The sequence below is a fragment of the Arctopsyche grandis genome, chromosome 10, assembly GCF_051622035.1.
Source record: "Arctopsyche grandis isolate Sample6627 chromosome 10, ASM5162203v2, whole genome shotgun sequence".
In the NCBI taxonomy this organism is placed as follows: Eukaryota; Metazoa; Arthropoda; class Insecta; order Trichoptera; family Hydropsychidae; genus Arctopsyche; species Arctopsyche grandis.
The window spans coordinates 3,941,989-3,957,914 of NC_135364.1; the positions used below are offsets into that span (position 1 = coordinate 3,941,989).

At 33.6% G+C, this 15,926-nt stretch overlaps 2 protein-coding genes across 2 annotated transcripts in view; both read right to left on the reverse strand.

Moving 5' to 3' along the window:
• LOC143917632 (mitochondrial proton/calcium exchanger protein-like) lies at positions 1-8,089 on the reverse strand. Its single transcript, XM_077439211.1, has 7 exons — positions 7,883-8,089; positions 3,723-4,975; positions 3,391-3,646; positions 3,172-3,319; positions 2,840-3,095; positions 1,923-2,132; positions 1-1,842 (listed from the first exon to the last, which is right to left on the reverse strand). Exons 1-7 carry the CDS (start codon positions 8,049-8,051, stop codon positions 1,669-1,671), a joined length of 2,466 nt encoding a protein of 821 aa, XP_077295337.1. The 5' UTR covers positions 8,052-8,089; the 3' UTR covers positions 1-1,668.
• Positions 8,090-13,791: 5,702 nt separating this feature from the next.
• LOC143917652 (A-type potassium channel modulatory protein KCNIP1) overlaps positions 13,792-15,926 on the reverse strand; it is a 42,236-nt gene continuing 40,101 nt past the window's right edge. The window contains exons 3-5 of the mRNA XM_077439235.1: positions 15,396-15,469; positions 15,094-15,303; positions 13,792-13,902 (exon numbers count right to left, since the gene is read on the reverse strand). Coding sequence (XP_077295361.1) covers positions 13,792-13,902; positions 15,094-15,303; positions 15,396-15,469 — 395 coding nt within the window. The remainder of the gene's footprint in view (positions 13,903-15,093; positions 15,304-15,395; positions 15,470-15,926) is intronic.

Genomic DNA, 15,926 nt, shown 5'->3' on the forward strand with positions numbered 1-15,926 from the left:
CAACTGTTGGATGTTTTTATTATAATAAAAAATAATCTATTTTGTACATTACACATAAAATACTCGAAACGCGCTACAAATGTACATAGAATTAAGAAGCCGTTACAATAGTATTAATTACAGTACACGTTGATCATCTATTTTTTGAAATTTCATTTATCTACTCATATATTGCACCGCAGTCATCAAATTTGTGCTCGAATACTTCACCATCGGTCTAATAACACTCCAACGGGGGCGACGAAGTCGATACAAATAAATATTGGTTCCGTAAATTAAGGAATGATTGCATCGTCAGCACAAAAAAGCACCAGAGACATAACGAGACAAACAATTACACAATAAATGTAAATGCATAGTTGTGAAAAGGCTGCTTACATTTTTGAATAAGACGTTAGCTCAGTAATAATATATATATATTAAAAAAAAAAAATAACAATTAAAAAAGCGATGTCACTATAAGCGAATTTATTAAACATACCAATACACAAAAAAAGTTCTGTAAAAATTTATGCTTAGACAAAAAAATTAATAAGTTTTAATTCATATTAAAACGTGTTTGTTTTTTGTTTATAGAATGGACATACATATTTATAAGCGAGCATATTTAAATTATCACTTTTAATCTATGTTTATTATGTATTTACCACCGATTCGATTTAAATATCTTTATCATTAACCGTTTGCCCGCGGCCGTCTTCTATGGAAGCTTTGCGCGACAAGTCTGTAGCACGGCTGTCTTCCATAGAATTTCTGAACTTTGCACGGGATTTTGAGCCTTATATGCGCCCATTTCAAATGTTTTAAGGTTCAAAATTGGTTGAATATATTACTGAGAGTTGAATGCTATCTATTCAATTTGCTTAAAATGAATATATACCAGTCAAAATTAGTTTTTTGTGGAACCATACTGAAACCTCGTTTATGTGACGTCACGTATGTTGAACAATGGCGACGATACGTCTCAATTGTATGAAGAATGATTACTTGACAATTAAGCCAAAACTACGAGATATATTATGTATTTTATTGTTTAAAATAATACTTTATGTGTTAATTAACATATCTAGTTACTTGAGTAAATATTAAAATTATGTATTAAAGTCGAAAACTCGTTTGCCAAATTCGCGAAAAAGATGCCGCGTACAAGGCTTGTTCGCTATATTTATTGCCGCGGGCAAAGGGTTAATATTATCATGCACTGGTTTATTTTCGATAAGACTACCGTAGTGTCTCGCTCCAGAGGAAATAACAATAGTTAATCATCGGTCGTTGTGGTGAGCGAGATGGTTATGTGAAATAAAACAATTTCCTTTATTACAACATAATAAATAAAATATATATGTAATCTTAAAAAGAAAAATCACTGGTGACCCGTAGTTAAATTTATAATTACGTAGTATGTACATAATATACGATACGTACATTTACACTCGTTTTCAAATATATTATCAATTGATTTCATTTCGAGTGTGTGGTAAAAAATAAATCTTTCTCGAGCAAGTTGTTGCATATGCTGCTTTGCACACTATGTTAAATATTAAACCGAAAGAATTAATTTAAAAAATAAATATGTATTTTATACACAGCCTTACGTTATCCTACGTTAGACATACCGTTCACCCTCAACAGTTTGGATTATTTACACAAGGTAAGAAAATTTGTACATTAAAGTGTCTTGTTACTTCCGCTGGTCACTTCCGGTTTTTTAATACCGTCCGTGGGTGGCTTCGGTTGCACTTCCGGAACCTCGATCTTGGGTATAATCGCTTCTTTGTTTTTCTCTATTGCCTCTTTAATTTCTTCTTGCTTTTCCGCTTCTTTTAAAAGATTATCAGACATCTAAAGCGTGAAAGGATTACATATAAACATTATTTAAAAAAAAAAATTGGATAGAACAGAATTCAAAACAAAATTCGAACCATTTCTTTTTTGTTCATCTCCATTTTTTCTAGTTCCAAATTAAGTAAAATCTTCTCATCCTCGATCTTTTCCAGATCGATTTCCTTTTGGAGTGCTTTTTGAATCTTATTTTCAACATCAATTATTTCTTCCTTGTCGAGAAGTTCAATGAGTTCTCCCATTTGATTTTGTGAAAGTTTAACGTTTTCTTTGCCGATCGCTTCAATGATCTGAAATGACATTTAAAGCGTATCAAAAATAATGGAACGAGGCTTTTACAGAATAGTCAACAAGTCTTTTTGTAGAACTATTAGTTCAGAAAAATCTTCGAAATCAAAACCAAGCTTCAAATCGTCTATTGATTATATCCATAAACTAAAAGCGGAAGAGAAACATACTAAATAGCACCATTACAATGGTTAAACATAATTCACACAGTAGTAATAATTGCATGTTCAATTTATAACCAGCAGAATAGACTATTGGTTAGCATATAATGCTTTGAATAAAGTGGTCACGGGTTCAAATCCCACTGGTTTCTGATGGCCAGACCATGGATTTGTGACTCCAGGTCAATGGTTTCCTACCAGAGTTTGCCATTTTATCTGATTTTCATTGAAACGGTTCCTATAAATTAGCAACCTTACCGATTTTTTCGCAAATATCGAGTTTTCAGCAATCTCGAATTTCGCTGAATTGTATAAAATGCTGCAAATTTACAAATTTGACCATAAATGTCTCTGTGGATGTTAATTGATATGTATTTACTTTATAATACTTGTGTCAAATATACAATGTTTCTGGCCAGAAAGGCTCATTGGAGTTACCCATTAGGCTATTACTGGTATAAATTAAAAATAAAAATTACATATCGGGCTTGGTGTTGGACATTAATATAATTTGGAATTTTTATTTAGCACATATTATGAAAAAATACCTTCACAACATCATCTACTTTAAGCTGTCCATCGAAATCGTCATCCAGCCTTCCCAAAATGTGTTGAATTTGACTCATTTTCGAATCGTCTGGAATATTGCGGATCTTCTTTATCGCTGTCATCAATTCATCGATGTGAACGAGCTCTTCGCTGCCCGTTTCTGGCACAGCTTCCAATTTTTTACTCTTTTCCTTCTCCATGCTTTCAAGAGCGACTTCCATCTTAGATATCATCGAATTAACCTTATTGAACAATCTGAAAAATCAACGATAAAAATATGAAAGCAATGAAGAAACAGTAATAATTACATTACAATGCCGAATAAATTAACCTCTTCGCTCCTTTGGTTTCTTGCAATTTCGTAATATTGACTTTCGATATTTCTTTAAGCTCTTGCACATCTTCTTGATATTCCGCCATCTCTTCTTTCAAATCGGCAAGCTCTCCCTTTTCGACCAACATTTTCTTCTTAGACTTACCTGAAATAACACACATGAATTATGTTTGGAATTGAATGTGTAAAAAAACAACGAAATAGTGTGATATATACCAAGCGAATCGAGAGCATCTTCGATGATTTCCATATCTTGAACGGATATGTCTTCGTCTTTTTTAGGTTGTTTAGGTTTCTCAGCTTCGACGTTGATAATAGGAGCTTTGTCGACAACTTCAGGAGTAGCTTGAGCATCGACAACTGGAGCAGCATCAATAATCTCCTCTTGTTTAAGCCGAGCGGTTTCTTCTCTTTGTTCTTGCCTTTCTTCTTGGATTTTACGTTCTTCCTCTTTGATGGCTTCAATTTTAGCCTGAAATTAAAAAATATATACGATTATAATACTGTTACAATTTTTTAAATACGATATTAACAATATAGAGGCAAACCTTATGATCGACTTTTCCTTCTTTTTCTGAAATGGCTGCCTTTTGAGCGACGACGACGTTCTCGGGCAATATTGAAATACTGGCTTTAAGCTTATCTGTAGTAGGTACGTTTTCTGGAATCATCAGCGCACGAGAGAGCAGCAGCAGGGACGGCGGAACCTTTTCGTTGAGAGACAGATCTAACCAGGACTGCAATTGAGTACGAAGCCTCTCCTCCGGCATGCCATACGCTCGCATGCCTCGAGCTCGGCAAGCCTGCTGCAGCTCACCCAAATTCATACCTTCAATCCCTTCTTTGGCAATCATTTTATCGTCAGCAGCTAAACTTCTAAGCTTCATTCGTAAACTAAACCTTAACATAACGCTCGTTCCGATGGGGCTCACTTCTAGTACTCTACACAAAGCTACCAGTTGAGGCCTCGCCAAAGAGTCGAGTGTGATCTCGTCTTCGAACAACTTACCGAAGCGCATAATCTCTTCATTGGTCGGCTGTTCTCCCGACGAACGTATCTTGGTGAAAAACTCGCTGAACTCTCTAGACAGATCCGACTGTTGCTTATCTTTAGATTGTGGCGCCATTTCATCCAAGGTCTTCTGTAAAAACTTCGCCATTTCTAATTTCACCTTCAAACCTTGCCTCATTTTGTCTTCTTTAACCGTGTTCGTTTCAAAAGTCGACGGCAACATACCCGGGAACAGTTTGATGGCAACCGGTAAGAGGAACTCCATGAAAGGTACAATGATAAATACTGAGAACGGAATCAATCTAAAAACATCACCGGACGTACGTACTAGCAATTTGTGTTCGCGCCTCGTTAGCGTCTTTCCGTTCAATATTCTACCGATCAACTTCCTCGATACATTTATATCGATGAACAACAATCTAAATCCGTGGTAGTAGTGAAGCAACTCGTCCACGATCTTTTGTTTCAAGGACTTTTTCACTGGTGCTTTTTTGACGCCCGTTTCGGAGGTATTCGCTTCCGTTTCCTGTTTCATTTTCAGAGTTTGAATCGACTCTTCGACCTTGGATGAGGGTTTTAAAGGCTCGCTCTCGTAGCGGATTTCACTCGACGAAATGTGCCGTAGGACGTAGAAGTTCGAAGACGATGGTAAATTGTGAAGGAAGTAATCGTTCGATCGATGTGTGATGCCATGCCTCTGCGATGGGTAATATTTGTGAAAGGAAGAGCTAGCTACCGAATATTGAGAGATCGTTCTGGTGAGTTTCCATTGTTCGGACGTAAACGAATCTGCAATAACAAATAATAACAAAATTTATTAAAAACAATATCAAATGATCGACTTATTAGTCTTTTTTTATAGTCACTATTCACTCTCAGACCTTTTATCATGCTAATCTTTATGATAAAAGACTTAATGCCTTTATGATAAAATAATATAATATTAAAATAACATATATTAGACTTGATTTAATACATGAATTTTTAAATGACTAAAAATATATTGTTGCGTAGGGGTGGGTGGAGGATCCAAGTAAAAGGCCAACAGTCGTTTCACAGCATTTATTGATGATTAAGGAGATACACGAACTGGCAGTGCTCAGTCCAGAATGACATGATATCGCCTACGCACCGCCTTATAAAGGGTCGATCTCTCAGGACGCCTAATCTGTTTACCTGTTGTATAGTCGCGTATTCGGATATGTATTTCCACGACATTGGGTCTCCCCGTACCGATTCTGAGAAATAACTAATAACGGTCATTGTTTAGCCTAAATGCACTTAGAGTTCAGATATAATACTTGGAAGTAAGTGCAAGCACTTAGTTAATCCGATAACAGATATCCGTTGGTCTAAGTGCAATTCGCTCAATCCGCGGCGTACGTACCAATATTATATTGTAGCATATGCTAAAAGGAGCCGCCTTTATAATTGGTTTTTGAGGATTATCTCCAGGCTTAAGTGCTGTCGGCTAGCAATGGAGACCCCCGAATGGACTTAGTGGTCGGTAACGGCATACGGTCACTTCCCGCTAGTTCTCATAACTGACAGCGCGAAAGCGTGGGACTGCATATCTGGTATGTGACTATAACAATAGGTAAACAAACGCATCGAGGAAGATGCAGTGAGCTACCTGCCCTTTATAAGCAGGTACTTAAGCCATATGAAGGCATTCTGGACGGAGCACTGGCAGTGCGTGGATCTCCTTAATCACCCAATAAATGCTTAGAAGCGACTTTGGCCTTTTATTTGGATCCTCCACCCACCTCTACGCAACAATATTTTATTTTTTTATACACACATATACAAGAAAGGCCTAATAGATAAACCCCAATGCGCTTTCCTGGCCATTTGCAAATGTCAATAAACAATTATGTTTATATACAGTATCTTAACCATTTGAATGCTGACCAAACGCCGATCGGCATTTTGCCAGCAAGTCTATGGGCCTGGAAAACGCCGATAAGCGTTTTCCAGGCCTTTCTAACCCTCAGCTAACCCTTTCCAGGTGGCATTGAAAAAAAAATGCATTGAACATGGGTTGTGTAATCCGTGTCAATGTTTATAAAGACTGGTTTACACCGGAATTTCTGAATTTATAACCATAGCAGAATTTCCCGATGGAAATCCCTAACTGCTGAGTGTTATAGATTGTGGCCTGACATTTACATAGATTGTCAGCATTGCATTTTAACAACAATGAAGAAGATGTAACTAGTTTTGGAAAAATACATTCATTAATAGACTTCTTTCGTTTATTTTATACTGTTGCAAGATATATTAGAGAGTCTAAACACATCTTTACAAAACTCGAAATCCTTGATGGTAGTTATCTAGGGTTTGTATGGATTAGCTACAATTTTTATATCGGCTTTCCATTGGATTTCTAAATGATTTCAGTTAGAAATTTTCAGCGTGGTGGGGTTTTAACAGAAAAGACGTCAGCACTCAAAAGAGTTGAAGACAGAGTGGGTAGCATTTTATAATATCAGCAAATTTCAGATGCCATAAACTCATTACAAGCTTTTAGTATCATTTATAATAAGAAGATTTGAAGTTTTCTTTGATGAAATGATCGAAACACTTGAATTGCTCTATAACGAAATTTCTAGTATAAAGAATTATTTCCACCCTTGTGAACAAAATTTGTCAATAATTGCGATTTCCGGTGTATTTCAGTTTCATTATAACGAAATAATTTAATAGGTCGCTAGTGTTTCGCTGCTACTGAGTTAATGACAGTTCGTATATTCTTGATGATGATTTAATAGTTTGAATGCCTAACTTTTACATAGATTGAATGTCATCGTTGAACTATTAGACTTTTTTAAAATTTTGTATTGTAAACGTATTTAGATTGATATTAAGCGTGTTAGTTTTAAAACTGACTAATGTCAACTATGTATAGAATTTTCCTTTTATATGACTATATGTCTGCTTGGAATGTAGCACATGTAATTGTTACTTTAAAATATATATTAAATCATAAAGTAATAAGCAGATAATAATAAATGTTTCTAATAAGATGTCAAACAGATGAGGTAAAGTATGAGAAATATATCGATGAATTTATGCAATAGGAAATAGCCTTGAATGTACATACATTCATACATAGATGGAAAATGCAATTTTGATTAAGAATTTAATTGCAATAGAAGTCCAAAGGTTAAATCATTACTGATTGTACATATCGAGGGAAATAATCCTCCATATTGATAGCTTCAAATGTAAAAAGATTTCTTTCTGTATTAAAACATGATGAAATATACGAGCAATGAATAAGATTCATATTTGCTAAAAATACAACACGGAAAAATTTCAAAACATATGTAGTATGCACTGAAATACTTATTCTGATGCAAGGTTTTGTTTGTTTGTCAATGGAAACATCTAGAATACGGAACGACCTTGGACATGGTTTGACGTTTCAAAAATAGAAAATAAATATCAACAATGTAGGCACGTAACATCAAGGTGGGAGAAAGCGACCACAGGGAAGATGATGTTTACTTAGAGGTTATGTGTCGTGTTGTCGTGTTGACGTGATGACCTTATTCGAGCACGCGGCTGTCGGCAAAGCAGGGAGCTGCTCGAGCCGCGAGGGGGCGCGAACGGGCGAGTAGGCGAGTAGGCGCGACTCCAGGTCAGTGGAGCGACACATCGACTCCATGTTATTATATAAACAAAGTGACTCACGGGAGAGGGGCAGGGGTCGACGCGCGAAAGCCGCGCAGCGCAGCAACACCGACATGGCGAGGACTCGGCGGCCGCAGCCACACTGACGTCTATCTTCGACGAAGAATTTCTTCGTCGACGGTATCTTCGGCCGAACCACACCGGCCACTGACAGCACTCGTAACACCATTATTTGCGGCCATTGCCGTTGACGTCACCGTCAATGACATCATCCGAGATTCTGGCAGGTCATCGGATTTGATTGGCTTTTAATTGTTCGCGGTCGTTGATTTAATTTTTTTAATGGTAAATAGCATTTTTGGATATTTTTAAATTATGCGCTATTTTAATTTTGAAAATACTTATTCACGCCTGCTTTAGTGAAATCTAGAGGCGTTATATCAGATTTTCTCAGAGGGGGCACAGTTTTTGTCCCGTAAGGAGTGACTTTCTAGGGGGGTGTATTTTATTTAAAAAATGAGTGTATGTGGGGATATAGTACGACTTGTACCATACGAAACTAGGTCGATGATATTATGGAGGATGAACGAATGAGACGACTGGCATGTTAATGCACGTGTTTATTATATGACAGCTGAAGACAGAGTGAGTAGTGGCTCTCCGAACCCAGCCGAGTTGGTTCCCACTCGCAGGAAGGCAACCAAACTCGACCATGTCGTATAAGCGAGCCGCCACAATATCATCTATTTCCCTCATCGAACTTAATCTGTACAAAGACATCATTGCGTTCTGTTCTCGTACACGAAAGTCAGCCTTGGCCGAAATACTTCAATACAGCCAGCCAGTACCGGTTTTAGGGGAGCGCTGGGTCGGGCTTGCCCGAGGGCGCTAAATACATTAGGGCACCGCTCGATGCGCCAAAGGTGCTTTAAAATTTAAAATTAGAGCGCCAAAAGCCATACAAAATTTTAGATTAGAGCGCCAAAGGCGAAATTTTTTTCTAAGGGTATTTAGAAATAATTACCCGAGAGCGCCATTGGGTGTAAGGCCGGTACTGCGTCCAGCTTACCCATAAAGGCGATTCGACTCGCTCCAGATATGCAATCATGAGTACACAGGAAATCCCAAGGAGCTACGCAACTACGCATTAAACATAGAATACAAAGGAAGACCTCGACCCCGTTGGAATCTTTCTGAACGTGATCTCACCAGCCCAGCTACACGTTGCTCAAGCAACACCTTTATAAACCAGCGCATCGTCCCCAGGTGCCAGTGGGCTTCAAGAACTCGACCTGGCTCGTTCCAGCGAATCCCCTACCTACTTCGCTGTACATACAAATACACCTGTATTAATTGAGCAAATAAAAATCCTCTTCAAAATACAACTGTATTTCCATAGGCCGGGAAACGGTCCAAACCTTTAACCCGCCCTATAATGATTTTTTTAAACTATTTCTTTTGATCATCTTTTTAACAATTTAGCAAAGTTTTTGACCAGTAAGGAATTACTTTCTAGGGAGGGGGGGTGTATTATATTTAAAAAATGAGTGTATATGAATTTTAACTATTTCTTTTGATAATTTTTTAGCAATAAAATTATCAAAATTTTTTGATTTAAGTCACCTCAGCCTCCCCCCCCCCAAATGACGTCCCTGAAGAAAGGATCTCTCAGACTGTATTATTTGAGGGAGTGGTGGTCTCATTTTGAGGGTTTTAGGGTCGAATTCTTTACCTTTTTTAGTTTTGAATTACAGTTATTAAAATGTCTGAATTAAAGTTTCAAATTGAACTGAGAGTATAGTTTGGATTTTAGAGTGCAGGAAGAGCTATATGCAGTCATTTGTTCTAAATTGATTATATAAGAATTCTGTGACATCATTGGGAACCTTGATGATGTTCTTGCTTCTTACTGTTAGTATTATATTATTTTTCCGTAGCAGTCAACTATAGAATTCTCTTTGCTCAGGCCAAGAAAACTTTATTTCATTTAGATTTTTGAAGAAATATTTTCGAAAAAAATTGTTTTTCCTTTTTATATATATTATTTATACTTTAAATAAATTTTTAAGTGTATTTAGAACTTTTGCTTTGTGAAAATGTGAATTATGAATATGCCAGGGCTAATTTGTTTCAGTACACTTTTGTTATAGCAGTAAAGATATTATCTTTCCTGATTCTCGGTGAAATTTTGTTTGATGCTGAAAAATACTTACATACAACCATTTTTATTTTATCTATGTTTAAAGCTGTGTTCAAGAATGTGTTTCTGGGAAAATTTTATTTTCATATCTGGAGATTTCTTTTATTGGGTAATTTATGAAATAGTAATTACCTAAATTTTTGAAAGCATTGATTACTATAACAGGAATCTCCAAAACTTTTAAAATCAGGAACAAATAAGAATATTTTAAATAGGAGAATTGAGTCAGGCCATATTTTACATCTTCAGGCTTTCTGGGGACTTTTCAGCAGTTTAGGAATTACCGAGATCAATGAAAAATACATTTTTTAATGCCAACTATACTGTATTTTTTATAAAATAGATACATATATTGTAAAACATTGATTTTTAAACACATATATAGGTATATAATGAAACAATAACTTTCATAAATAACATTAATCATACATACATAAAGCAGTAAACTATTGTTCTTGATTTTTATGTAATACACAATAATTTTATAATGTGTGTGACCCCATTTTTAACATTTAAAATACCCAATTTTTAGAAAGTATAATTAGATACACATGTATGTGATATGTCTTTATAATGCACAATAAAAATAATAAATATATATATATATATATATATATATATATATATATATATATATATATATATATATATATATATATATATATATATATATGTATGTAACATAGAAAGATTAAAATAATCAATTCTAAAATAAAAATAAGTAATAAACATTGTATTCATCTGCACATCAGCCGAAAGCTACTTATAATAATATAAATAAATAATAAGCAAGGCTTATATATTTAATTTAGGTATAATAACAATGGTGTTTACAATACATTTATATTCTGTTTTAAAGTTCATGAATTGCATTTCCGATTAAACATTCTTACAGGTATATTTAACATGCGATTTCACATAATCTAATACCACATTTTTTTCTTTACTTTCAAAAAGTGACGGATCATACTTCACTTCATTACATTATATAATATATAAAACTATATTATTTCACAAAGTGTTGAGCTTCTCGGAGACATCGATTGTTTGGACGACGCCCGCGAATAAGTTTTGGGAAGCATCGGTCTCACGTTTGCAAAAAATCTAATGACTTCCGCATATCTGGTCCCAATTTGTGCAAACGCGAAAGGTTTCCGAATTGCCATCATTTAACGTAAATGATCGAACTCATATAACCATTGCCGATGATCGATGGATGCCTATTAATTACTTTTTCGCGTGATAGTGTAAATTTACGCCGAGCTTCTCAAAACTTTTTCAAGTGGCAATCGCCAAAATTTAAGAGGATATTTAATACACCCATAACTTCATAAAATGTATAATGAAATAAAAAAAATGCACTGAATTACCATAACATTAATTCCGATTTTTTATTCAATGAGTTTTTGATTTGAAAAAGATTAAACCATCAGACTTTGAAAGAAAAGAAGCAATTTAATTTAAAATAAATCACTATCCTGACACATTTATAGTTATTTTAAATATAATTAAGCTGAAATTAAAGATGGGGATGAAATAAGTTAGCTTTTATTGGAATTCACTACACACTTTATATAATTATTAGCAACAGGGGCGTCATTTAGGGGGGGGGGGGGTTGTTCAACAGCCCCCCCTTAGGTTTGAACAGGACTATCCATGTTGTTTAATATATTATTATATATAAAATGATATTATAATAATAACATTATAGTTTTTAACATTTCTTTAATGGTAATTTTGTATTTTTAGTTTAAAAAAAAGTTCAATGCATTTTCAGGAGATTATTTCGTACTTTATAAATATGCGTTTATACACAAATGTCTTAATAGATTTTTTAAAGTTATTTAAAATTCATATACACTCAATTTTTTTAATATAATACAGCCCCCCCCCCAGAAAGTCATTCCTTACTGGTCAAAAATTTTGCCCCCCCCCCCTGGGAAAAGCTGAAATGACGCCCCTGATTAGCAAAGTTTGCTTTTCCAAAATTATAACTTAAAACATTGAATTACAAGTTTATACATTTTTAATAGATATTTAAAAATCAAAAAAATACAAATATTACTAATCTAAACATCATGGAATAGGGATTTTGGAAAGCTATTAATTATTTGGTAATTAAAATAAAAATAATAAAATAAGGACTCGTCGATTACCTAAAGAGAATAAAGATTTATCCAACCCTATTATTTATTTTTTGCTGACAATTAAAATAAAATTAGTATTAATTATGTAGTTACACAGTAGAGGTCTTTTAGTGCTTTGATTTTAGCAAGTAGTAATTTGTTCCGGGGAAAATTAGTACATATTATTACGCAAATACTAAATAATATACAATTAGCAGCGATGATTGCTGTTGAACATTTAATAATGAAAGTCAAATCATACGAGCCGACTGAAATATATAATACAATACATCAATATTTAATATATTTAGATAAACAGACACCCTTTCATTAAATAAATAGATTCATTAGTATCTAGAAATATAGACAGTAAATAAACAAGCCGCTACAGTACAATTATTATATCGGTAAATTATTTATTCGTTACATTCATTTGGAAAGGTGGGAGCTGGTCGGAGAGATATAATAGAATTGGAAGATTGGATAATTTTGAAGATCATAAGACATCATTTACTTATTCTATTTATTTTTTTTTTTTATTTCACTAATAAACTATTTCGTGTAATTCAAAATATATTTATTTTAATCTATGGAATATACATACATTATATGTATATGCGTACAAACAAATGTAAGTCACAGGAAGGTTCTCAAATTAGAAACATGTTTTATTTATTTTATATTTGAAAACCATTTATTACCAAATAACAATCATGCAATATCTATCTATACAAATGGAAATACAATTTAATAATTATATAATATATGTATATATACTCTATGCCAATTATTTCGTTTTTGGCAAGTTATTTCTTAAAGATTATGCACCATTTTTAATTTTATACAATTCGTCATATGACAGATTTTTTCTTTTAAATATTTATTTATGACATCCATTACAATAATAATTAATTGTTCATTTGTATGATTGACTAAATAACGTATTGACAAAACATAATAACATTTATATATATACATAAATCAAACAAAATAATTTAAAATGGTATCACAGGTATAAAAAACGTTTTAAAATGGTGTATTAAAATAAGAATAAACAATGAATACGTGCATAATAATAAATTTAACGGCTTTCAAACTTGAAGATGTGAACTTTCCAATACTTATAAGCACAGCCCCAATTCAAAAGTAAAACAATATATGTATGTATATATTCCAGCAATTTATATGTAAAACTTAAATAAAATGCAATCGAGGAATTATAATAATACAATATAATATAACAATTTCAACGTACACGTATTATCTTTCAAAAATATTTCTTAAAACATTTGTGTACATTAATATTCTATTGAGCTCGTTACAGATGGAAATGGATACCAATGTTTTGTTTCATATTCACATACATATATATTCTCATTTAATAATTCGATTCCTCCGTTCATATTCTTTGACCCTTAAAAAAATACATTTATATACATGCATCTATCAAAGACGAGTCTTAATCAGTTTTGTGTCAACGTCATGTCAGCAGCTCCGGCTTATGCGAACGTTTCCTTTTATATTAATGTTTCCACAATGGAATGGACGTTAGACAGTGGTGTTGTGGCTTTGGTCTCCGCTGTTGCCGGCGCGGGCTCTCCTCAGGACCAGGGAGGTAAGGGGCGCGCGCCGACAGGGGACCGTCAGAAGGAGCTATCGAACACGGTCATCGATCTGGAGATATCTTCATCGTTGTTGCAACATTCTAAAAACTCTTCCAATGTCACCACGCCGTCTTTGTTCACGTCCATTTTCTAAAGAAAATTCAATACAAATTCAATCAAATTAACTTTACTTCAAACATATCATAGAATAAGATGATCCAGGGAACAACTTTTACTGTTAAAGGAAAGAGAACACAATTATTGGTTCATTTCCACCAGGTCATTTCATAAAATTTGTTAATAGTAGTCAACAAGAGCAGGCAGGGCCGGCTCAAAGGTGCAGCAGACTAGGCATGTGCCCCAAAGCTCCATAGACATGGAGCACTGCGAGGCGCCCCCATTTTTTTTATATTTTTGATTATTAAATTGAAAAAATAAAAAAAAATAATTAAGCTTTTTTTGATCTTATAAAATATTCTATATTTAACTTAATTTTTCTACTCAAAGTAACAATACTGATTATAAAATATTATTTGTGGCGCATTAGGTTCTTTCTGTAATGCCACAATGGTCCAAAACTATTAAAATAAAAATAATTTACGAGGAACGCAGGAAGTTGACTGTCAAATATCAACGATTCACGAATAAAAATTGTAAAACAGTAAACTGGCGACGGTACAAATGGTAATTTGAAATTGTATTCTATATAAAATACCCCTGAAATATATCAGGGATGGATTTGCTTCACAAAATTAAATATATTCAATCATATTCGAAACATTAAATATAATTTATTTAATATGATTGAATATATTAAATCATATTAAACCAATCATATTCGAAAAATAAATTTCTAAAAATCTATAAAATTATTTAATTCATTGTTGAATATAAATTATATACAAATAAATATAAATATCAATTCATTATCGAATTTATTCATAGTTATCCGTATTTTATTAATTTTTAAACATAAAACGTGCCTATTTTGAATAAAAAAATTTAATTAATTTTTTTCTTTTTGTCTTAATATATTTTTCTTCAACATAGAATTTATTGTTTAAAAATTTAAGGGTGAGGGGGGGGGGGGGGCGCTGAAACCAATCTGCCTAGGGGTGCTATATACCCTCGGGCTGGACCTGATTGCCATTTATATAATTTTTTATATTAAAATATAATTGACCAACTATTATATAAGTTCTTTCCAATGGTATTATTAGTATTCCAACATCCAAAACAATAAGTGGAAGTACATTTATGAAGACTATATGGTTTTTTGAACGCTGGATGATAGCAATGGTTGTTCCCGGAACTATCTTATCGCACTGATTAGATTGATACCTGGAATATCCTATCGACTTTTTCCTTCACGGTATCCTCGTCGACACATGGGTCGAGCTTACCCATAAGGTCATAAATAGCACTTACAATATCGGTCATTTCCTCTCTGGTTATGTACCCGTCGCCGTTTATGTCGTACAGAGAGAACGTCCACCTTAATTTCTCCTCTAACGATCCTCTCGACAGTATCGAAAGACCGGTGACAAATTCCTACACACACAAAAAAAAAAAAATACAATCAAATAAAACAATTCTTTATTATAAGTCTCAAGTATTTGAATATAATAAATGGGGAAACTCACGTCGAAACTCAAAAGTCCACTATTATCTTGATCTAATGTGTTAAAGACGTAATGTGCGTATTGACTTGTGTTAGCTGAGAATTAAATAAACACAATCAATTATTAATATTGCATAGTAAGCAAAATTTTATAATACATACAGATTATTTTATACTCTTCGGTGTTTAATTTCATTTTTTATCAAATGGTTTCAACTTCTCAAAGTTGAAGGTATTCGAAATTTGATGCTTGAGTATGCCGAGCTTGATAAGAGAATACACCAGGAGCGTTCGAAAGTTACTTTTTAACATTCCAAGTCCATCATGAGAATGCTGTTTAAGAATTTTCTAAGTCTACGCATCTTGTTTTAAATCTTTCATGTCTTCCAAGATATTCTTTGCTCTAAAACTATTAACAGTAGAGAGCATGATGCAAGATTAGAGATAGCAAGGCAAGGACTCTCACTTATTTTTGATGAGTACAGTAGAACATTGATTATCCGGATTGTAAAAAACAAACACAAATTTTACTGCTTTGAAATGCATACCATAA